This window comes from Phlebotomus papatasi, chromosome 1 (assembly GCF_024763615.1).
Source record: "Phlebotomus papatasi isolate M1 chromosome 1, Ppap_2.1, whole genome shotgun sequence".
In the NCBI taxonomy this organism is placed as follows: domain Eukaryota; kingdom Metazoa; phylum Arthropoda; class Insecta; order Diptera; family Psychodidae; genus Phlebotomus; species Phlebotomus papatasi.
Window position 1 is genome coordinate 77556576 of NC_077222.1, and position 23868 is coordinate 77580443.

The following is a 23868-nucleotide window of genomic DNA, read 5'->3' on the forward strand; positions in this document are numbered from 1 at the left end:
TGTATCGAAAAGTCATAAAGGGCGCTTTATGACTGACCCAGACGTGCCAGGTAACTGACATCTCACCATTCAGGCCATCATCGTGCGCCCTTTGAGACATCAACTTCCCGGTCGGATGAGCCTCAGGGTAACCCATCAGATAACTAGCTCCCACTGACAGACAGACGTAATTTAATTAGTTGAAAGTTGGAAGAGACTTCTTCCTCATCCACAGATTTTTCGCACAGAAACATTTCGCCTTTGATGCTCTATCTCCTGATCCCATCATGAACCTTAATCCTTATAATCGGAAGATGAATGAGTGGAGTTTCTTACACGGAATCCTCCTCAGGATGTAGCCAGAGATGGAGAAGATTGCCTAGAGACACGTTTTCAGTCACACGATCACAATTCCCTCCTCCGATCTGATAGTGCATCAACATCAACAGAGAGCTATGTGGTACTCGCCCAAGGATAATGTGTTTTTAATTGTGCACCACCTCAATGGCATCTTTTAATTCCAGAGACTTCCGTGGCGCAATTCTTTCACCGTTTCGCGCCGATGCAATAATTTATCTCTTTCATTTATGATTTATGGAGCGTCCCCATTTTCATTTTTCATTTCCCACTCGAGGAGGTGAGATCGGCTGAAGCTCGAATTTTATCTCACCAAGAAGAGAATCGTTTCTTCTTTGCAGTCGCACTCCATTGAAATGAATTCATATTGTTCACGTCTGCTCCTGACGTACTTTATGGAATCTCCTGCCACCCACTTGGCCACCCAACGGTACATCCACGGATGGAACGCGTGACGAACTCGGCAATAAGTATTCGGGCGCTTCTGGGACAATCAACGTCAATTTCTTCTAACATATCTTAACATCCTTTTTAGCTAAAAGCAATGAGTAGGGTACGAATTACGAATATAGCGTAAATTTAACCAATTACATTTTCAAACATCTGATCCAAAGCTCAAGAATTTGGCTAGTTCACCTTTGCTTAAGCTCTTGCCACAAACGGAAGAGATGAAAATCATAAATTCTTACTTGGGAACGGAGAAACGGTTAATTTCCTAGCCACTAGCAAATTTCCTGGAATTGTGGCAAAGGATATAAATCATTTATGAGAGTCTTGCAAATTATCAGATTTGAGAAAGGAAGTTCTAACTGCATTCTAGAAATTTTCAACGTCCAAATATATCAGAATTTATATTAATATTTGGGATACTATGAAAATCTCCCTCTCGATTGCCTATTAAGACCACAAATCCTTGTGTGCAGGAAGTGTTTCTTCCAAGAATTTGAGTGACAATGCTACTCATCGTCGGAAATCTGCCCAAATATTGACAGAGTTTATCAACGGAAGAGGCTTGTTCATGGCAATTGTTCGGCATAGGGGAGGGTGGGGCAGTTTAACGACGGGGCAGTTTCATTTTTTGCATATTCTTCTTATCCTTTTGAAAGGAATAGGATAAAACCTTTATGTTATTGAAGGGATAACTGAGACCCAAGTTCATAAAAATAATTAATTTCGTGACGCTTCGCGTTTTAATTCTGTAATTGATTTTATAAAACTGCATGAAAATGAAACTTTTTGTAATGTTTTATTTTCAACAATTTCTGAACTATTGAACTTATCTATCGAAGTAACATAATTGTATTAAATTACCAGTGGTTTTATGCTTATTATAAGGCACTTAGCGTTGAATAAAATCTAAGACGGTTCTGACAATTTTGATTTGAGTTTCGAAAGTGCGTGAGGGGCAGTTTCATGCAAGCACACTGAGAAGTTTCCAGTGTCTAACAATTTATTTTTTCAATTAAAATTAACTTAAAATGATCATTGAAAACGTTTTGTAGCTGTTTTGTCGATAAAGTTCGAAATTATGGAAAGTAGTATTTCCTAAAAGTTCATAATAAAGATTTAAAAAAATAATCTTTCAGTCTTTTTTAAGTGCTTAAAAATGATGAATTTGTTTGTTTTAATATATTTTCAGAATGTTTTCAGCAAGATATTGTAAATTGTTTTTAGTATTATAAAAATTCAAGACTTTAAAATACTATAATAAAACTGTTATACTAAAAAGAACATGTTCTACAGCGATATAATGACCCAACAATGTACAGAATTAGCTTAGCACTATAAAAGACATTTCATTCGTATAAAAATTCAAAGAAGACTGCTCAATTAATGAGAAATAGACTTGGAAATCTTTAGCGATATTTTTTTTTCTCTGTATGATCAATTAGTGTTCAAATTCTGTTATAAAGTTCTCGTTTGATTATATTTTTAGGTTTTAGAGTCTTAGAAGACTTCAAAATAGTATTTTTAATCAATTCTGGTATCGCAAGTTTCCTATAAACACGTTTTATCTTTCTCAAAAATTGCCTCATATTTATCTTGAAATTGCCCCGCAATGGGGGACTTTCACGCATTCTGCCTTTCAAGTGAAATGAATTTCTCCACAATAGACTAATGAAATTAAAGGATGATTGTTATTATTTTTATTAACCCTAAACACAACTGTAATTCACAGAATATACAAAGTTTTACTTCTGTTTATCATCTTTTTGCAAAATGGTCCCAAAATCCATTTTGCAATTTAGGGGTGAAACTGCCCCACCCTCCCCTATCGGATTTCTCTGGAGGATACATTTCATCAGGGATTTCATTCGACCACACAATGGATTAATTACTTTCTGTGAGCGGGGAGAAATCTTTGAGCCGTGAAGGCAAAAGAGCAGAATGGATTTTGGCGGGAAATGGGGGAGGATCGTTTACATGGACAACATCGAGAATCTGTTGGAAGAATAAAATTAGAATGAGCAAAAGCAGCACAATAGGTGCTCTGCAATGAACGAGTCTCTCTCATTTGAAAGCTTTATTGTCTTCATCCGAGAAGGTCACAAAAGACCCTGTGCATTTCTCATCCTGCAAATGGGATGCTCTGAGTGCTTCGGACAGGAACAATGATGTCCACAAGCCCCATAAGCCAATTCGATGTTCCTCATTTTGCAAATGTGTTTTGTTTGGGAATTCTTTCTGTGGGGAGGAGAGAATTTGTCTGGAACAAGGAACTTTTCCAGAACCAACAACCACGTTTAGGGGGCGTACCTGGAGATACAAGAACAACAGCAGCATCCAGAGCTGGAGTTTAGGGCAAATGACTCCAATTAGGGACGAGTGAGGGATTTTTATTGAATCACCTACAACCCTCTTCTACACTTTGAGTTTCACTCCACCCATATCATTGTTACCCCTTATGCCTTGTCGATATCCTCATCCCCTACGATAAACGATGTGCAACACTTCAAAGCTTTCTTTAACACGAAATCAACAGGAAACTTTTCAATCTCAAAGTTCAGCTCTAAGAATCCCACAAAGAAGTGACTTTGTTTTGCGGAAAAGAATCTTTTTCTGTGCAGGAACACACGTTCAGAGGAAATCAGTTAGAGAGAGAAACATTTCAATTGATGAGCCAAAATGGTACACCAAAATCATGAGAGTGAAAATTGAATTTCACTCTTCAAATTTGTTTGGAAATAAATGTAAAGAAAATAATTCTAGTGGAAGAGATTTAAAAAGAAATCTTAGGAAATTGTCTATTAATTTGCAGAATAAGATTAAATTCAACTGAAGCGGCTTTTTTGAAACCTGAAATAATTTTTGAAATTCCCACGGAGCTTAATGCCATCTGAAAATTTGCAATTTTCATAAAAATGGAAAATAAATCGAACTTCTGCGCGAATAATTTCTGAATTTGTAAATCTCAATCGAATCGAATGGAATTTATTGGAAGGTGATTTGCATTCCTTGTAAGTTGTTTACTCATCGAGAGGCGGGAATGCGCGCAAAATCGATTTCGAATTCACTTCAATTTATTTTCCAATCTCATCGCAAAAATCCATTTACATTTATCTCCTTTGGAAGTGTAACTTTATATGTCCCAAAAGGATTTCTATATAGGACTCTTGAGAAACCAGTAAACGTCCAGACTTAAAGGATTTGAAAACTCACCATGGCAAAAGACGAGGATGACTGTGAAAATTCCTCCGCGTCGGAACATGAGATGAGTCATTGTGCAGGTGATTCCCCTTCGGCAATTGATCCTGAAAGCAGAATGTCCCTTAATTCTATCCTCTTGCAGCGACGATCCCAAATCAGAGATTCACGCATAATTCATTAGCCCGAGGCGTCTACGGAGTCTTCCTTTTTGTGGAATTCGCAGAATTTAGTTACAAGCAAATAATGTTGTTGGTGCGGGAACTGGAGATCAAACATCAAAGAAATGTGGCGTGGAAGAGAGGCTAAATGGAGAAATAGTAATATTTGCATTTGGAATTTTCTGTGAGAAGTTTAGCGACAAATATTCAAGAATTCCTCTAAGGATCGTGTTTGAAATGCGATGTTTGAAAAGGTGAACGTAAGGAAAGTTGAGGATAAAAGTGGCGGAAGAATTGGGAACATCGTATTCAAATACTGCACTTTTTATCCGTTATGCGAAATTATTATTTTTTGTTTACTAGCTTGCTCGTATTTTCACTTATTTGTTCTCTTCAATTTGCAAGAGAACAAGTAACAGCCGATACTGATTTGCGGACAATAATTACTAACTAATTAAACGTGTAAATTCTCTTCCGAACGTTTGCAAGACGCCAGGACTACATGCGAATATTTTGGGATAGGGCATATGGGAAAGTAGGTTAGTAGAACTAGTCACATTTTCATGAAATTTATTTTCTTGCTTATTTTCGGAAGCTGCAAATGGTTTTGTGACAACCATCTCAACGAGTTTTGAAAATTTTCAATAATATTTAGAAATAAATTTTGTCGACTTATTCAAGGCGTCTAAAGGGGTACTTCAGAATCTAAAATCCGAGTAGATTTGGATCAATAAGTTTTGTCCAAATTCAAATTTGGGAGAAATGATTGAAACACTTTGTGTTGTCTAAATGCAAAATGATAGAAAGCAGATGACTTCTTTTGCATATTTCTGAAAGCTGAGGCGAGAGCTTTTTCAGAATTCATTAGCATTCGTAAATTATTTTCCGCCTGATGAGGTAATTTGTATGCGGAATATTTGGTAGGGAAATGGATGATCCAACACGAATGCAACACATTTCTGTTTTTTTCTACTATCGCAGAGAGCTAATCAAGTCTGAATCTTTTCTTTTGTGTTATCGTCAATAAGACGAAGAGATTGACTAGCTCGGGCGCAAATTAAACATTTTTATATAATCGAAAACTGGACGATTTTAATACGGGTATTAATTCCAAACATTTCATGTGAAGAAAAAAATCACAAAACGAGTTTCGAGGTTCATTTAAAAGACTTTCAACCCTTCTATATTGAGGGATTTTATTATGACTCTTGATCTGTGAACCGCCTATTTCATCAACTTAATTTTGACTTCTACGGAATCTGAACGCCTCGGGTTATTGAGATCTTGTTGCATGGCTTTTTATGGTCACCTTCTACTTTTCCATAATTGGCCAACGTGGCCCACAAGTCTACACAAACTTCACGACAATTTTCTTTTTGTCGGCTAAACCCAGAGCGTCATTAACACTTATCACTTCCCGAAATATACTGCCGGAGGATACTAAATTACACCCTTTCCGGCTTCACTCACACGCCAGTCTAAGTGCCAAAGGCGACTGATTGACTTACAACTAAGCGACCTGCAGAACCATTTATCTCAGCCCGGATGCCCAGACAATTGGCACGATTCACAGAGATTTGCACGCACTTGGCTTCCTCGAACGCGGCCTATTAATCACTCCAACGGATCTTCACTCGCGGCAAACACGATTTCCGAATTGACGACTTCCTATGATGCGGGCGATGCGATTGCGAGGACGGCGAACACTCGTCTGAAGCAATGAGACTTTCCATGGAGTATCCATCGTGGCAGGATGCGCACGCCAAACAGGGGAAATTGTTACGTAAGGATACATCTCCGACATTTTTAGGGGAAGTCAGTTTGGGGGTGCGAAGGTGGAGCAGTCGTCACGCGTGCGCTTCCCCTGCCTCCTTCCAAAATGACCGAGGGCGCGAAATATCTCGCGGATTGTAGGTCAGGAAGCTCATGCAGTATTTCGGTCTTGGGTTACACCGACAATCCTTCGCAGAAGTCTCTTGAAATTAGAGAGTTTTACCTATAATTGAAGTGGACGACTCAAACGGAAAGTTTGAAGATATATCTACTTTAATCCTTTTCATATGCTAATTCCGGTATTCTATTGTCTGTACCACTGAGTTTGAATCTTTCATTCTTCATGCAAATTTTCATTCCGACCTATTCAAGAAATTCTTCATTCATCTTTTAGAAATCTAATTCAGATTGATGTGGTATTATCGGTCACTGTCTCTCTTCCGTTTTTGTCTACATGTATGAAGTTTTGATGCACTTCTAAAATATAGTTCAAACTCGAGATGTGCGACAACGACTTTTGCACTTCAAGGGATAAATTAATCTAAAGACGGTAGAAAGGGAGAAACAATTCTCTAGCAAGATCATTAGCGGGATCATTGCAATCACGGCTTCTTGTTCAGAACTTTCTTCCATCTAACTTCCAAGTTACGCTCTTTTGAAGCTTAAGTTTCTACATTGCCAAAGGGCTAACGAGTTTATTGTCTACGTTTGTAACTTTGTACCTAATTTGACGGCCATACGCCAAATATGCATTTTATTTCCTGTTCGTACTCTCTGTACCACAAATATTTACTCAAAAAGTTTCAAACTCAATGCAAAGAAAATTGTGCTAATGAAAATCCTACGGTCTTTTTACAATAGCCTGTTACGGAAAAAATTTGAAGAAAGTTTTATGAAAAGTATTACTTCAAAATCAATGTAATGAATATTATGTTAACATACATTTTACTCAAACGGTAAAAGACATCAACTTCCGGTCTTCGATAATCCCCATTAAAAAAAAACAATATTTCTAGACGTCTTTTTCCATTTTCCTCTATCCCCCCGCCATCCCCTAAATGTTATGTTTTTTTTTTTTTGATTTTTCTCAAAATTTGCCCAAGCTTTTTCAATGATTTTTGGATGTGTTGTAGAGGTAGTCCAGGCAAACATTTCGTCCAAACGTGACAGGAAAATTCATCACCTTCCTGAAAAAATACGTACTTATCTCATGGTATATCTTTTGAAAAATATCTCAAATCAGAAATAAAATGTTTGAGCTTAGAATATTTAAATAGACTTTTAAGATTGACGATATTTCTATGAAAAATATTTTAGTAGGGGAAAGTGTCCATGCTTTACACGGTCCCAAGTTTTATAATGACTAAATTTTCTCTATGTTTTTCAATAAATGTGACTAATCGCACTCAAATTTTAAAAACTTGGGAAAGTGTCCTGTTTTTAAAATATATTGCGGAGTCGTATTTATTTAGAAACATAGGAAAAATTTAGTCAAACTTAAGACCGTGCAAAGCATGCGCACTTTCCCCTATATTAATTTTTTTACGTTTCTGGTACAGCTTTAAGATTAGTTAACTTTCATTACATCAAAATTTACATCTGCTTCTTTCTTAAACATTTTGAAAATATATATCTTACTTTTCCATACTCTTATTCCTTTTTCGAATGTAATAATAAATTTAATTTATTTCAATATAATTTTGAGTATGAGAGAGTGGGATAGGCAGATGCAAAACGTTTGAGAAGGAAAGGGGACTTAAATTTTGGTTTTACAAAACTTGCTTGATCTTAAAAAGCTTATTGTACGAAATAAGATTCGTTTAGGTACAAATAACTTCTTTTGAACTGTGTCGATATAAGCTAAACTTTCTCGGTTCTTTAAAGAAAGGTCGTGAAAGGGGTAAATAGAGAACGTTTTTAAGGACCAGATCATCTGGGTCACGATAAAAATGGATCATATTTTGCTTGCTAAAGATCGACGCTTCCTTCGACATCCCAAACGAGGTGTAGGGGAAAGTCGTGTGCCTTTAAATGCAGCAGCCTTCAAATGTTGCGATTTTTTCGTTGTTCTCAAAAGCATAAATTATATTCTATTAACTATTAGGTAGCTATCCATAATCCTCACAAATCATCAAAAAATTGAGAGCCTAGCTCCTATTTCCTAGATGCTAGATAAAAAAAATGAAAATGAGCTCTAAACTGTAATTTTGATGTTCCACAAATCATGTGATTTTTCCTAGTAAAAATCATTTTACAAATAAATCTTTCATTGTGACACATAGAAGGTTAATCAGGCTTAATATTTCTGTTAATACATTTTGGTTCAGATGACACAATTTTTGTGGGTGGCAAAAATTTGAAAATATCACCCTGCAGCAGCCTTTAAATGCTAATGTCGTGTGCCTTTAAATCCTATCTTTCCATACATCAAAACATGTGAAATCGAACTCCTACTTTTCTCTGACGAACGTCATACAAGTACTTATAACCTGCTATCTTGCTCTGGCCGGGATGTTTCAAGTTGACAATTTATCAACTTCAATGGCTTTTTCTTCCATATTTTCAAGTGCAAAACAGCGCTTCAGAAAAATGTGAAGAAAAGTTATTGTTTAATGTCTTTTGACTGCAGTGATGATTTTAGTGAGTGCGTTAGGCTTCAACCTAATCATTTATAGCCCATTTAGTTTTATTGATTCAATATTCTCAGTGAAAAAAAAAACATTTAAAGGCAGCTGCCTCGCGTTTAAAGGCAGACTATGCCAGCTGCCTTCATACAAATCGACATCACTTTTTTAATTTCCTCAGAAGGAAAAACTGACGACTTGCGAGTGCTAAATGAGGTAAGCATATACGCTGAATGAACAAGAGAATTTTTTGGTGTAGTAGAAAATAAAATCCATTTTGTGGATTCTTCAGAAAAAAATCTTAAATTTGAAACTCCATTTTTCGTTTGAAGGCAGACGACTTTCCCCTAACTACTGGATTACAAAACAAAAAAAATATTTTTTTGAAAAACAAAAAGAAAATAAAAAACATGCTGAGTACTACTATGCCTATGTGTTAAATATTATTTAAATTTTTATTTTTATCAATAGAAAACATTTTTATTTAAAAATAATTTTCTTTTCAATAATGGGAGTTCCAAAAATTTTGACTTTTTAACTGTTCATAAAAATATTTCATTGGATATTTTGAAAACTATATGAACGTTTAATTGAGAAATATTACAATTTTGCTGCAAAAGCCCACGCAAGTGAGCAAAAGAAGTTAGAGCAAATGCTGATTAGAGAAAATTTGGTATGAAAATTTGGTAGTAAAGGATTAGGTAAAGGAAATTGATGTCTACTTTGTGCGACTAAGAAGTTTAGTAAATTAGTTACTAAACTTAGTTTTAGAGGTTATATAATTCAATGATGTGAGCTACTTTTATATTAAGCATTTTGCAATTTATATTTAAAAGAAATGCTCATGTATTTGTAAAAATGTACATATATTTACATATCTAAAAGATGTACTTAAAGATGGGGAAGGTTTTCAATATTATTACTTAAAGTTAATCTACTGTGTTACAATTTTTTTAAAGACGTGGAAGAATTTTCGATGTTACTAACTTGAATATTACCGGTATTTTATTCCTTTACTTGTTTACAAGGGTAATACCCAATAGGGTAATGCTCCTTTGTCTCTATAGGCATTTGTCTAACCTATTCATCACAAAATCTATAACTTCACGAAATTTCGAGAGAAAAACACCTGTCCAAAGTAAGAACCATCACCTCACTGGTAAATGTCTTAAAAAATTTCCCATTTTTCACACGAAAAATCTAATTCACAAGGCAAATCTCACTTCAGGTCAAATGTACAAATCACCATTAATGTGAATCAACACAATTTTCAATGAATATTCAATAATATCACTCAAAAAAGCGAAGAAACATTGTTAGTACTTCACCACAGCTAAATAAGACTGAAGTAAACACGAGGTTCAGTCATATTTCTCGTAAGCAATTGCTCACACTGAATTTTCAACAAAGCAATTTTAACTCAAATAATATTCAAAATTTACCGTATTTAGTGTTAAAATCTTCCAAAAAGAACAAATATTTAGATAGAATTCATTATTAATCAAATATTGGAATAAAAATTCATCATTTTAATCAATTTATTTTTGGTGTCCAATTTTATCATCAAAGTGTCCAAAATAAGAAACTGGACAAAATTATGAGCCTTTCCCCTACCTCATTTCCTCATGTTGTTATGTAGGTTACTGGAAACAACTATAAGCTAACAGAAACCGTATGTCCATGACAGCTTTGTCAAGGGACTCTCTGGGTACTTCATCGTATTAATTGTAAGTTTGGGTAAAACCAGTTAGTGGAATCTGTTTGAGGCGGATATGAAGCACTGTAATGAGGCAAAAGTTTGGACCTTGTCAGCAACAGTTCCTATTCTGTGTCATTATATTGGGATGGAATTTTGGTGACAGAGACACTATATCCAGGTGAGATGATGCCAAAGATTTCTGTTCCATCCATGGGAAATCTACACCTGGTTGCAAAGGGATCTAGAATGGATTTCTGAATGTGACAGGTGTGCAAAGGGGGAGAGATGGCAAAGTGGAATTTTGCTCTTGTGAGTATACTACCCATTCCAACGCTTATATGGCACATTGTGACACCTGAGGGGATTACCATAATGAATTCGCAGTGATTTCTGTGGTAACCTCTATGCAGCAGAAACCGTTAAATGTACCGCAGGTGAAAATTGGTGGATGGTTCTAAGCGTTTGAGAATGTAAATGTGTATTGATGTAATTTCTTGGGAATGATGGATTACTTTTTAATTGACCATTGGCACCAAGATTGTTTATCTACCGTTGATGAAGTGGAAGAGTCTCGGGTTAATTGAATCATCCGGAGAATCCTATACAGCGACAAATCGGAACTTGCTATTGTATAATTTGTCAACGTCTCACCCAAAGCATCGATACAGTTGTTGCTGCAGCTTCTAACTATCAACTTAGGGCAAATTCATCAATAATAAGTCATTAAATCCGGCAAGTGATTAACATGTTGATGTGAACGATGAGTTGTGCTTGAGTACAGAGTGCTCTTGCATAAATATACAACGATCCTCCACAAATCACCTTGATACACTAACAATCTTTGCTTTCAATTCACATGATGCTCATCTCAAAATAATGTCACCTGTCGGTGTATGAATAATTCCACTAAAATCTCTTTATCTTATCCTTGCCTGACTTACTCTATTTTCAACACATATCACCTTAATAATATGATTAAATTCAATTTAATTGACGAGTAATGGTAAGTGCATTTTGATTGCAGTGTAAGCATCAGCAAATGCGACCAAAAATGACACCGAGAGTGCATGGCATTACAGTAAGGCTATATAATGCAAGTACTGGTAATTTATGTATGCTCACAATTAAATTTTCCGAGTGATAAATTAACCTCTGAACTATGGCAGCAGTTTCAGTCTCAACACTTAATTAAAATGAAATAAATTCATTCAGCATAGTTCGTGGTGAGATCATATATATGAGAGAAATCCTGAGGACTATTTCTTGCTTGTAGCATATGCAATTGTTAGCGCTGGAGCACAAATCCCTTATTATTCAAACTAGAAAAAAAAATCTCGAGATAATCGGGCAATTAATCTCTCCCCTTTGGAGATTTATAGGAGGTACAGTGGCCCTGAATTTTGAGTAATCTCGAAAACGTGGCTCCAGTGGCAGATTTTCAGAATCACATAAGATGAAACCGCAAGCACAGAGCTGACTTCTCTTTGCTTTGGCTCCATCCATCGAAATGATCGAGACAATATGCACTGATTCTGAATTAATCTGTTGCTGTCGTGCTCATTGTGTTGTACATTGAATTGTGGTGAAAAAGTGTCATGCACTTATTGTACACAAGCGATGTGCCCAATGCCATAACCAGAAGTGGTCACAATTTGATTTTATTCTCGTTAATTACTGATGCAATATAATTTATTTTGCGACAAATTCACAAAAATTAATTATTTCCGGTACATTATTTTTATGATAAATTCTTTTACGCATTCACTAAAAAATAGATTAGCACGGAATCCCGGCTTTATGGAATGCTTGAAAATGTGTAACTCACATACTCCAAAAATACATCCAATGTATTTGTTTAGCCAGATTTTGTGGAGATAAGGCTAGAATTGGCGCGAAAATTATTTTTTTCTGTGCATATAATTTGGGAAAAAAGCTTTGGATTATCAAGATGAAGAATAAATACATATTAGGGTAAATGTCCTAATTCAAAACCTTTTCCAGACACATTAACTTTGACAGAAGATTCAACGCATTAAGTTCATAATTTTTTCAGAAGAGAATTACATAAATTTGCTCCTTGTCTCTTCTAGAATGTTACTGTTTAGTGAAAATTCTTTAGATATAATTTGAAAACTTTTTAAATACAAGAAAAATACGCGAGTGTAAAATACTTCTATTAGAAGCAAATTAATTGAAATGGAGACAAAGGAAAGTTGCTAATTGGAGACAAACCGCGACGTAAGGCTTCCAAAACCTTGTTAAGTTGCTCCTGAGTGCAGGATTTGTTCTTATTCGTGGTCTTTTCACCTTTCCCACGTAAAACAATAAGAAAATCTCTCCAAAAATAATATTTCCGGGGTTTCTTGTTGAAGCATTTGCAGACACTTCAGAAAAACTCTTTTTGTTCACGATATAAGGTAATTATTTAATTTGAAAACTGCACGTACCATTAACAATAAAGATTAGCACCTAATTTAACTAAAATTAGCCAGAAATTGACATAAATGTTAAACAAAACTAATAAACAACAGTCACCTTATTGTATTTCTCATTGAAAAACATAGTCAATCGTTGAAAAATTCGATGGCGAAAAGATGTACCTTTAATTTTTCTGAGAAATTAACAAATTAAAATTTGTGAATATGAATGGATTTTCGCTTTATTTGGAGCAAAATTAATTAAATAATGAAACTGTGGTATAGAAAATATATAAATATAGTAATTTAGTACTGTATCTACCATGAAAACAGTGATGTTTCCTTTTGGAGTAGCGAAAAATTTCCATTTAGGGCAGGTTTTGAATTAGCTTAATTTACCCTAGATAGATAAATATTTCGATGACTTAAGAAGTGTTTAGATGTTTTTAGTTCGAGAATTTGTAATACACATAATATTTCAATGTCCAACACTCTTTAGAGCAGGATAGCGTTTTAGGAATTTAAATTTTTTATCGAATTTAAACGTGTCGAAATTATAAATGTAGTTGTTTAGAGATGCTTAACTTTCGACTTTGAAAACAGTTACGTGAATTGATTTAAGGTAAGTGTACTATATATATACAGTAGAGTCTTTTAAATTCGAACGCTCGGGGGGTATTTTTGACATTTCTCACCTCCCAAATTCGAACGAGTTTTCAAAACTAACGAAATATATGCAAGATTAAATTGTACTTTGAATCAAATTCCCGCACTTTCGCACAAGTCTTAGTGGTAATATATGTACTTCCTTTTAATTTTATGCGATCATAAGGTTATTTAGGTGGTCTGATACTTCATCGTGGAAACGGGATCCAGAAGGACCGTTAATACCTCTGGGGAATTGAATACATAAAAGAGCCTTCCCGATTAAGGTCTTCGGTTGCATAAAAACAAAAATGAAAGCTGTCTTCTATAAGGTTACTTTCGGCGTTCTATAAAAAGCAGATGGCCTTCCATAAGGTACACTTCGGGCACACAAAAGATAATGTATGTAAACATTCAGGAAGAAGCATATAAATATGATTTTAATTCATCCAGAAAACGATTTTTTAACATAATCCCACAATTGACATAATGGCTATAGATTTTTTTGCGCGTAATAAATAATAATAATGGTGGCATAACGTTCCATAGAGGAACAAGCCACTTAAACCTTCCCGCAATGAGAGTTCGTAATATCCATTATTACTTTTTCTTATGCAGGGATGAGATTGTCAGTCCCATGCCCCGTGGAATCAAGTGCAATTAAGATTACTGGATGCAATTCGAATACCTTTAATACCAAAAAAAAATCCTGGTGCCCTAAAGGAGATTCGAACTCTAGCTCTAGAGGCCAAACGGTTAGAGATAGAGACTTGGGACCTTTGGGGGACCCCCCTATAAGTCGACCCAAGGATCGTTAACATGCCCCTCAGTTTCTTCCCACCCCTCGCCTTCCCCTTAAAAACTATGTGTTTTTTGGGATTGCTCGAAAACGCGTCGTGCGATTTTTTTATTTTTGGATATGTTTTAGAGATTATCGAGGCGAACATTTCGTCCATATACGAAAACACCGTTGAACCATTCCTAATAACGGTTTTTCAAGGTCAAAGGTTGAAAAACACTACAGTGCGCATTTATTAATCAAATGGGGTCATGTTTGGCGTCGTTGGAGAGGTCTTGGACCTTCTAACAAAACTAAACCGGTTCCAATCGGTTTTGAATCGGTAATGAACCAGTTTATAACCGATAAAAAATTTTTATCTTAAAATCAATCCTATTACTTTTCAAACTGTTTTGGGGGATTTTTTGAGAGATTTATGAATCGGTTCAAATCGGTTGAGAACCGGTAAACGGTAAATGATGCGAAAGTACTTTTGCGGTATAGCATTTAAGTCACAAGTTCGAGCATTTCGCAAAGCCTTTGCGCCATTTCGCAAAGCGCTTTGCCACCCCTTTTTAAAATTATTTTTATGACAATTAAATTTAAGGCTTGCATCCCCATAGAATTTTTGAATACATTACAGGTCTCATTTTCAGGAGTCTTATATCCGCAAGATGTGTTCAATTTGCATTCATTCTGCCTCTAAAATATGTATCGATACATTTAAAGAGAAGATTAAGGAAGGTTTTAATTTCAAGTCGATTACGTGAATTCGAACCAGAGCTACTAGAGTGAATTGTGCTCTTTGTCTTTCAATCGCCTTTGGGTCCAATTCAAAACCGATTCATATTCCTATATTGCTATTATTGCTATTACTATAAATAAAATAGTTGTATCTATTTCGTGAGAATTTACAAAAAAAATGTTACTTGGCAAGAATCGTAGTTACTTAGGTAGAATTTTCTTTTCCTGGATATTTGTCTGGGGAATTGATAAGTGAGGAAGTACTTTGTAGATAGAAGTGGTCTATGTATTTTAGCATATGTAAAAAAAAAAGTAAAATTACTTTATAGGTCGTCTCTTAAGTGACAGAAAGTACTCAACTCTTGCTTCCGACATTCACACGGGATGCATTGAAGTTTGGCATGGAGCTGTGGTCGTTTTTGCAAAAAAGTGGACATAAGGTATGTACATAGATTCAATTCCCATTGGTGATGCTCAGATTTCTATATGCACTCTGGTACACCAACATATTCTGAAACTTTGCAAAATGGGGTCTGTGGGGAAACTTTAATTGGAAATTCTGGATTACAAAATTTGTATATAAGCTTGTTTATAGCCAAAGACACAAAACAATTCTGTGGGCAAATGATGAAGGCATATATATCTTCCCACATTTGAGCGGCATGAGGGAATTTCCCTTCTCTCTCTTTCTACTATTTCCGCGTGAAAGTTATTGTGCAAAATTAAATTGATTTTGATTGAAATAAAAGCTCCCTGCCATTCACTCAAATCGACTAACCTATAAAGTATCTAGCTGATGCTTGGTGTTTGGAATAAAATAAACATTAAATTCTCAATGACTTTGGCGGGAAAAATAACAAAAATAAAATTTACTATTGTATTTGTGTGCAATTCAATATGAAATGGCCCCTTTCTCTATCTCCCAATATTGCATTTTGTGGTATTTCGGATACATAAAAGTGTCAAATATTGATTTTAATGGTACCACACCAGTGAATTTTCACATTCTTGTGCATACGAAAATAACACTTGGAATAACTGCGGCCGGAAACGTGACTGAAGATGCACTTCGTGTTTTATCATTATTTTATGAGGCTCCCATGTGAGCCCTCTTGTCTGCTATTGTATACTATATTTTCTCCACTCTATGATGTGTCTCAATGACGATTCTAATGATGAATTTACGAGGGTACGTGATAAGCACTCACCCTCCTAACATTCGCTTGAAATAACGAGGGACTCATCTAGAATGTAATGAAAGGCCTCGTTTTGGTACTTCTTCGTATTACCAGGACTTCACTGTATCTCATCCTCAGTGCTGTGCATACCATGATGAATCTCAATCAGATGAATGTAACCCCTGCCCTAAATTCAGCTGACAAACTCTGACCATTAAGTAAACAAATTTGTCACGGCAGAGGTGAAGGAACATTCAATCCCTCATGTACACTTCAAATTCCACCACTTCAGTGCCAATCTCATTCCCTAAACTTTCCACCAATGCTTGCACAAGAGCACTCCAAAACTTTGAATTGGCTCCTTGTATAAAGTGGAGATGTGGACGTTTTTGGCACACTAATTCGTTTCTAGTACATAATTTTTCGATTGTGCACTTTATTTATGCCAATATCCGCCCAAAGCTCACTGACGAAAGGGTAGCCAATTGCGGAGATCCTCGTGAGAGAATTTATGTCCAAATCGTGGTCAGAATATTCATTATATGGGGATGTCAAGGACGAATTAGGGAGAGCAAAATAATTCGAAGTTTAGTTCTTCGATAAGGAATGGTTGGTATAATTCCTATAATATTTTGCCTAGTTTACGAATATTTGCTGTATCTTTGAAAATATTTTGTTTTTTGTGTGGCTTTACAAACTACATTAATTAAGAAAGCGCTATTGTTTAATTTCTAATTTTTTTCACGCGTAAAATTAAAAGAAATATTTAAGAAAATAATGTTAATTTGTTTCATAATTATTTATCAGAATTTAATATTGCGAAAAATATTGAGATATCTCTTTTCAAATCCAGTTAGGGCAATATTGTGGGAAATTTTGGTCAGTTTTTAATATCGGACATTTTGAGTGAATCACCGGACATTGTAATCCCAACTGATTGAAGTTATGAAACATTCGCCGAGTTCTTAATGAATGAAGATTTGGTTCTATATATTTATTGTTTTAAGAATATACTAATACAAAATCCATTCAATTTTAAACATAATTTGAATTAAAATGTTGTAATTAAAGTATTATTTGTGTTACGCAAATTTTACGAAAAATATGACAGATCACTTCGTGTTCAATCAAGCAGTTTACATACAAATTCTTCCTTCGATTCTTTTAACAAAACTGTTAAGTGTTCATTAAAAATTATCTTAATTTGCGTTAACAGTGAATGATTTTAAGAATAATAGTGAAATTTACTAGGTGGATTGCGCTTTTCATATAAAAGAGATGGCAAGACGTCCCAGCTTTGCGGAATGCTCGAACTCATGTGATAGAGCTATCTGAGAATTAACTTTACTAATGATTTTGAGTGTATAACGGTTTATTATCGATTAAATTGATTCACAAATCGGATAAAAACTGAACTAGGAAATTTGGATACCGAGTGTGCATTTTAGAAGGGTTTCGACATTAGTAGCATGCTAACGTAAAAACAAAAACGGATAATCGAAAAAAATAAATCAATTACGATTACTTAGACCAATTCTTCTAATTGACTTAGACCGATCACTATTTGGAATTATCATAACACAGCCGGGTTCGAAATTTCAATACCTTTCCTATTAAATCCAAATTTAACCAAATTTTGACCTTAGATAATTCAAAATGGCGAATTTTACGGTCATAAGTATATTTGGACGAAATGTTTGCCTAAAAGCTACCTTTAAAACATGTCCGAAAATAAAAGATATCGATATAGCCGTTTTCGCCAAAAAATGGGTTTGCTGGGAATGGAAGGAGGTTAGGGAAAAAAGGAAAAAAGACCGTCCGATATAATATCCACTTATAGAGGGCCATCAAAGACCGAAAGGCCATATCTTTTACCATTCGCCCTCTAGCTCAAGAACAAAATTAAGTAAAAAAAAATAATTTCCGAAAAAAATATTCAATTATCTTTACTAAACAGATTCATTATTATCGATGGCGACCGATTCAAATGGATTCGAAATTTCAATACCATTCTGAAAAATCTAAATTTAATAAAATCGGTTATAAAATGAGTCCCCCAAATTGAATGACTGTTGATCTTCAATAATTCAAAGTGGAGAGTTTTCCGTTCATAGGTATGTACATTATCGTCCAAAAGTTTCTTTACAAATCTCTGTTCGAAATACTAGGTGTGAAAAAATATAGCAAAATTAATTTTTATTTTTTTTTCATTCTGCATATGAATTGCTGCAATCCATAGGATTTATGTATTTCGAAAAAAGATCATTCATTTTATTTTATATCAAAAATAAGTTGATCATAGTGGTGGGTTTGCACATTTCTGAAGATTGCGATGGTCAATTTAAACATATAAAAGCGATGATAAATAGTAAAAAATAATGTATTTTTACAAATGGAAATACAAGTAAAAATACTGTTGTATTATAGGGGAGACTGGGGCAAAAAGTCACAAAACGGATATTTTAATTTTTTTACAAGCTACCCGAGCACTTCCAAAATTTCTAATTAGCACAGTTTTATAGGAAATTTACCGCTCTACAACTCTGTGAAAGTCGTGTTCTTCTATATTGTAAGGAAATATATTTATCGAGCCGTTTTCTAAAGGGTAATTTTGTGATCATTCTCAAAAATGCTGGGGCAAATAGTATCAGGCATGAGATACTATCACATTTTGATTCGTTTTATTACCGGATTCCGTAAATTTAAGTAAAATACCTAGATAACATATTTTCATAGGAAATTTATTCTTCTACACCTTTGTAAAACACCGTTTTCTCCAAACGCCTGGCGAGTTGGCCTTTTTATATGGAGCTATTTGAAGCCAATTCCTAAATTGATCTCGGACTCAGCTCACAGTGCTCCAAGGAAAAAATTTATTTAAACAAAAAATTAGTATATTTGTCCCTCCATACGGAAAGGCATCTTATAATACGGGAAACCTTCTCACTTTTTAAATATTTAGCATAACGAACATGAGTGCAGAAAAATTCCCATACGCATTTGTATGTGAAAGTAAGAAATTGGCTTCAACTTTGAAGGCCACTCGCCGGGGACTAGGTTTTCTCTATCTGAGCGAGAAAAGCGCATTTTAATCTATTTTACAAAAAACACATAAAAGACTGGAAATCGTTTGACCAATGCAAACAACAAGCGGCGAGACATGATAATGACGTTTCTTTTCACCGTGGGACATCAGAATTTTTTTTCGGTTTTTGTTACTTTTTGCGCCATAGCTTTTGTTACTTTTTACCCCAAGTGGTCGTTTTTAATAAAAGGATTTTTTAAGAAAAGAATCTTTGTAAAATTCTAAAATAGATAGCGGATTCGTATTCAAAGAATATCCAGATAATTTAGGAAATATTCACAAGTGCATCAAATTTAATATAAGTAGCTAATAATTGATATCTTTTGCACGGAAAATATTTCAAAAATAGGGCTAGAAATTTAGATATTTTTTATTTTCTAAATTCCTTGTTCAAATTCTAACAAACTTACGACATTGAAGAAGACCTATTGAGGCTATCTATGGAAAGAATTTTAAGCCGCTATCTTATTTATCTTGGAAGATATTGAATTTTGAAATTTTCGATTTGTGACTTTTTGCCCCAGTCTCCCCTACCTAATAATAGATTTTCAAGGTCAGAGTTTGATAAGGTTCTAAAGAACGTGGTTCTCAATCGCTTGGGGTCATGTTTGGATTCATGGGAAAGGTCTTGGAATTTCTAACAATTCTGAACAGGTTGCAATTCTTTACCAATCGGTAATGAATCGGTTTATAACCTATAGCTAATTTTAGTCTTGAAATTAATTGTGTTACTCTTAAGTTCTTTCGGGAAATCTTTTGAGTTGAGGTTTAAATCAGTTATAACCCGGCAAACGGTAAGTGATGCGAAAGCAAAGCCATAAGTTCGAGTATTTAACAAAGTATGGAACGCTTTGTCACCTCTTTTAATGTGAAATCAATTTTTTGCTTTAGAATATTTTAACCCATTTTTGTTTACCAAATCTACCTTTTAATCAATAAAAGCATGAAGATCAAATTTTGAATATTAATTAATGCAAGGACACAAAACAAACTTTTGAATGTTCTAGCGACATTTAATGTGAATCGCGTTAGAATTTTTTGTAATACCAGGGTAAATTCGGTTTTATAATTAAACTGCAATGCAATACTCTCCAAATTAAAAAAAAATACAAAAAATTGGTAGAACAATTGTTAGTACAAGCGACAATTTGTTGTTTAACTTGCTAAGCTTCGTATTTCATGCGTTTCTAATGTTAGAATCCTCTTCACATGAATATCTATTTTCTGAAATGTCTCAGAATATACTTTTATTTTAGGTTTTTTTTCTCAAATTGTCTCCGTAAAGGATGTATTGTAGCTTTTTTTTTTATTCATTCTCTGTCAATGGTTTGTGTATGAATGGCACCTTTGGCATTTTCAACGTCGAAGAAGCCATTCGATAGTCAGCTCAAAAGCAAAGAGATTCGTTTAAGATTACATCCCACTGGGAAGGAGCGAAGATCCTCCAGGTAACTTTGTAGAGTGAGCAAACTTGAGTGTTTATGCGCGGTCCTGTCGCACAAGAACACCTCCTCTTTCACCCATCCTATTTTGGAACAGCCTGTACCACCAGAGAGTCTTTCATCGCCTCAGGTTTCTCTCAGCTATTGTTGTATAAATGGTACTTTCTATGTACTTTTGAAATTTCATCACTTCAATACTCCCGTCCCAGTCTCCTCTCCGTCTTCAATTACCACCCTTCTGTGGTACTGAAATCATATGTGAAAGTGGCAGGATACACGTTGAATTCAAAGCCGAGATATAAAGACCTATATACAATGTTTGGCCTATATTTGCCATAATGTACAACAGGGGATCATAATGGGGGGAGGACTACCCTAAAATCAGAATTTGGGTTTAGTGCACCCTTACTATGCAGGCGCCAGGTACTCAATTTTCAGTGATTGAGTGACATATACACACACCAAAGGCAATCGCCTCATAAATTCTCAAATGAATTGATTTTGACACGCGAATGTTAGATTACATATACTGATAGTCTCGGTGGTTTCGTGCAATTTTGTCTCCACTACTGTTGACGACAATGTTATACATAGCATAATACGTAAACTTATACACTCTTTGCACACAATATTATTATTGTGAATCACGAAGTTTGTATCATTCCTCTTTTATTAGTAACAATCCCCATTTTCCATTGTAATGAATTGTGATTCAAAAGGCACGTATTAAATAAGGATTAGAATTCGCAATTCTGAACACTATTTATGCTAATGTAGAAGTTCTCAGGACAGATTATTTGCAATGTTTATATATTTTATCTGAAGATTGCAAAATGTGGATAGGTTTTATATGAATGATATTTGGACTATGACAGGGAGTAAAACAGATCTGCGACTCATGGTTCATTTTGAGTGTCGATTAGTTAGTGTAAGTGTGCTAAATTTCGGCCACTTTGAGTGTAATTTCGACCAGGCAATTAAATGAATTACAATTATGGTTTTAATCTTCGAATAATCAATGAATTTATTTTGCTTTTAAACATTTATTTATTTTAGGATGTATTAACACAAAAATTGTTAAATTTTAGGTATAATTTGAATTTAAATTGTGATATATTAGAAACTCAGTGTGGAAAAAATGTGACAGATCGCTTGTGTTTCTAGCAGTCTTGTGATTTGTGGTGAAGTGCTGAGGGTTTTCCTTCGATGTTTTTCATGAAAATTGATTAGTTTTCATTAAAGATTCTTACTGTTTGAGTTAATAGTGAATCATTCTTTAAATTTAGGGTGAGATTTCCCAGCTGGATCCTGTATTTCGCGTAAAAAAGTAGATACTTTGTGAGCGTCTCTCCAGTGAGGCAATGTTGCCTATTCCGGCAACACCTTTTACTTTCCTAAATTTGATTTATTTTTTTTGAATTTCTGAGTTCCACAATGCCCATAGAGAAAAAAGTATCGCCTTTATGAAAAATATGATGTGGAATAGACCTTGGAAGAGTTCAGGAAGGGCAAACTGCTACGGGAATCTACGCGTAAATTTGGGATGACAAGGTAAACTCCTCAGGCCTTCAGTAAAAATTACACAGACGATCTCAAGGCTTGTGGGTCATATAAACGTATTAAAATAAATATTTTTAAACTCGTTCCGTATGACGTTTTGAAATTTTCTATCCGTTGCTTCATAAAAAGTGGTTACAAACAAGGTGGCCGGTATTACACTCAAAGTAGCCGATATACTACTCAAAGTAATGTCTATATTTCTTTTTTTATTATTTTTCAATATTTTAGGAACTGATTTAAAGAAAGCAAAGACGATAAACTAATTTTCAAGATTCCGTACAACCCTCCCGAAAAGAAAGTAATAGGATATGTATTAAAAATATTGCATTTCAAACATAGGATTTCGGTTCTTATTTGCGACTATTGTAGCACGAATGCTACAGGCCCCACATCAGAACATACTGGAGCACCCTTCATGGCTAGCCTCCCGGAGATTGAGCCCCATTGCCCATTCCAAGAAGGGCACGAATCCAGCGTCCTCCTCGCTTCACTGGTGAAGATCGACTGAGGAGCCGATTCGATTGTGCCTTCGGAATAACTCGTCGAGCACTCACAATCCCATCTAGCGGAATTATAGCTATGGCGTAATTTGAAGTTAGCCGCAGTTGTAGCACCCCTCAGAGTTATCACCGCAGCTGAACAATGATTGGTACCGTTGGCTTAGAAGAGTCTTCGTCAGGACGGGCTTTCTCCCTCCAATACCTCCAGGCTCAATAGTTCTACTACACTATGCCGAAATTTGGCACACTTACCCTACTACGTAAATGTAAGGAGTAGCTTAACTTTATTTTGTTAAACTCATAATGGCTTGCATAGCTTTTCTGGGGAATCTTTTTCTATCCATGCACCGAACATGTCCATACCATCGAAGTTGTGATCTCTCAACCCGAAGAAGCAGCTCCTCGACTTTTACTTCCTCATGAACGGCCACATTCCTCACTCGATCTCAATGAGTGATTCCCTTAACCGCCCGAAGGTACCTTATCTGGGCAGCTTATACTCGCCATCTTATACTTTCGGTCATTACCCAAATCTCATGACCACAGGTGAGAGATTTGGGTAATGACCGAAAGCACGCTTCTGTCAAGTTGCCTGAAATTTGAAGCCACTTTCTCATATTTCGATTTAAATTTATATGGGATTTTTTTGCACTCGCGACCGTTACGCTAAATAACTAAAAAGTGAGAAGCTTTTTCGTGTTATAAGATACCTTTCCGTATGGAGGCATAAATATACTAAATTTTTGTTTAAATACGTTTTTCCCTCGGAGCACTTGTGAGCTGAGTCCGAGATCAATTTAGGAAATTGGCTTCAAATAGCTCCATATAAAAAAATTAACTTGCTACATATTTGTTTTTTAGGCATACATGATCTATGATTCAAGCTTTCTGCTGTTTACCTGATGAGATCGGTAGTGGTAAGTCGGCGGCAGACGCAACAAAGCATAATTGAGGAGAAATATATAATAGAACTGAATAGAATTGAATTTACAAAAATAACCACCTAAGCGTCAATTTGAACTTAATTGTACGACAAAAAACCAAAATGTATATTCAAATGAAGTTCACTTTTTTTTTAAAAGTGGTGAAATGTGGTTGATTCATTCAATGTGATTTTTTTTGTTGCTTGCATAATTATTTAAATTCAGAATAAAGCGTATGCAACATATTAAAAATCATATGCTTGAATAAATTTTTTCATCAATTTCCCATAACGCTAGATTATGCATTATTAAAATTTGGAGTCCGATGAGATGGTGTGCACATAATGTAAAGTGGCTT

The 23868-nt window shown here is 35.0% G+C and overlaps 2 protein-coding genes across 2 annotated transcripts in view; both read right to left on the reverse strand.

Annotated features, from left to right (window-relative positions):
* Window positions 1–5855, reverse strand: part of LOC129804244 (hemicentin-2-like) — a 74362-nt gene extending 68507 nt beyond the window's left edge. Inside the window, exons 1-2 of the mRNA XM_055851386.1 lie at window positions 5452–5855; window positions 3997–4088 (exon numbers count right to left, since the gene is read on the reverse strand). Of these exons, the coding sequence (XP_055707361.1) occupies window positions 3997–4057 (61 nt within the window). The 5' untranslated portion in view covers window positions 4058–4088; window positions 5452–5855. The remainder of the gene's footprint in view (window positions 1–3996; window positions 4089–5451) is intronic.
* Window positions 1–23868, reverse strand: part of LOC129804262 (B-cell receptor-associated protein 31) — a 417963-nt gene that overhangs the window by 221543 nt on the left and 172552 nt on the right. The gene's annotated exons all lie outside the window — the stretch shown is intronic.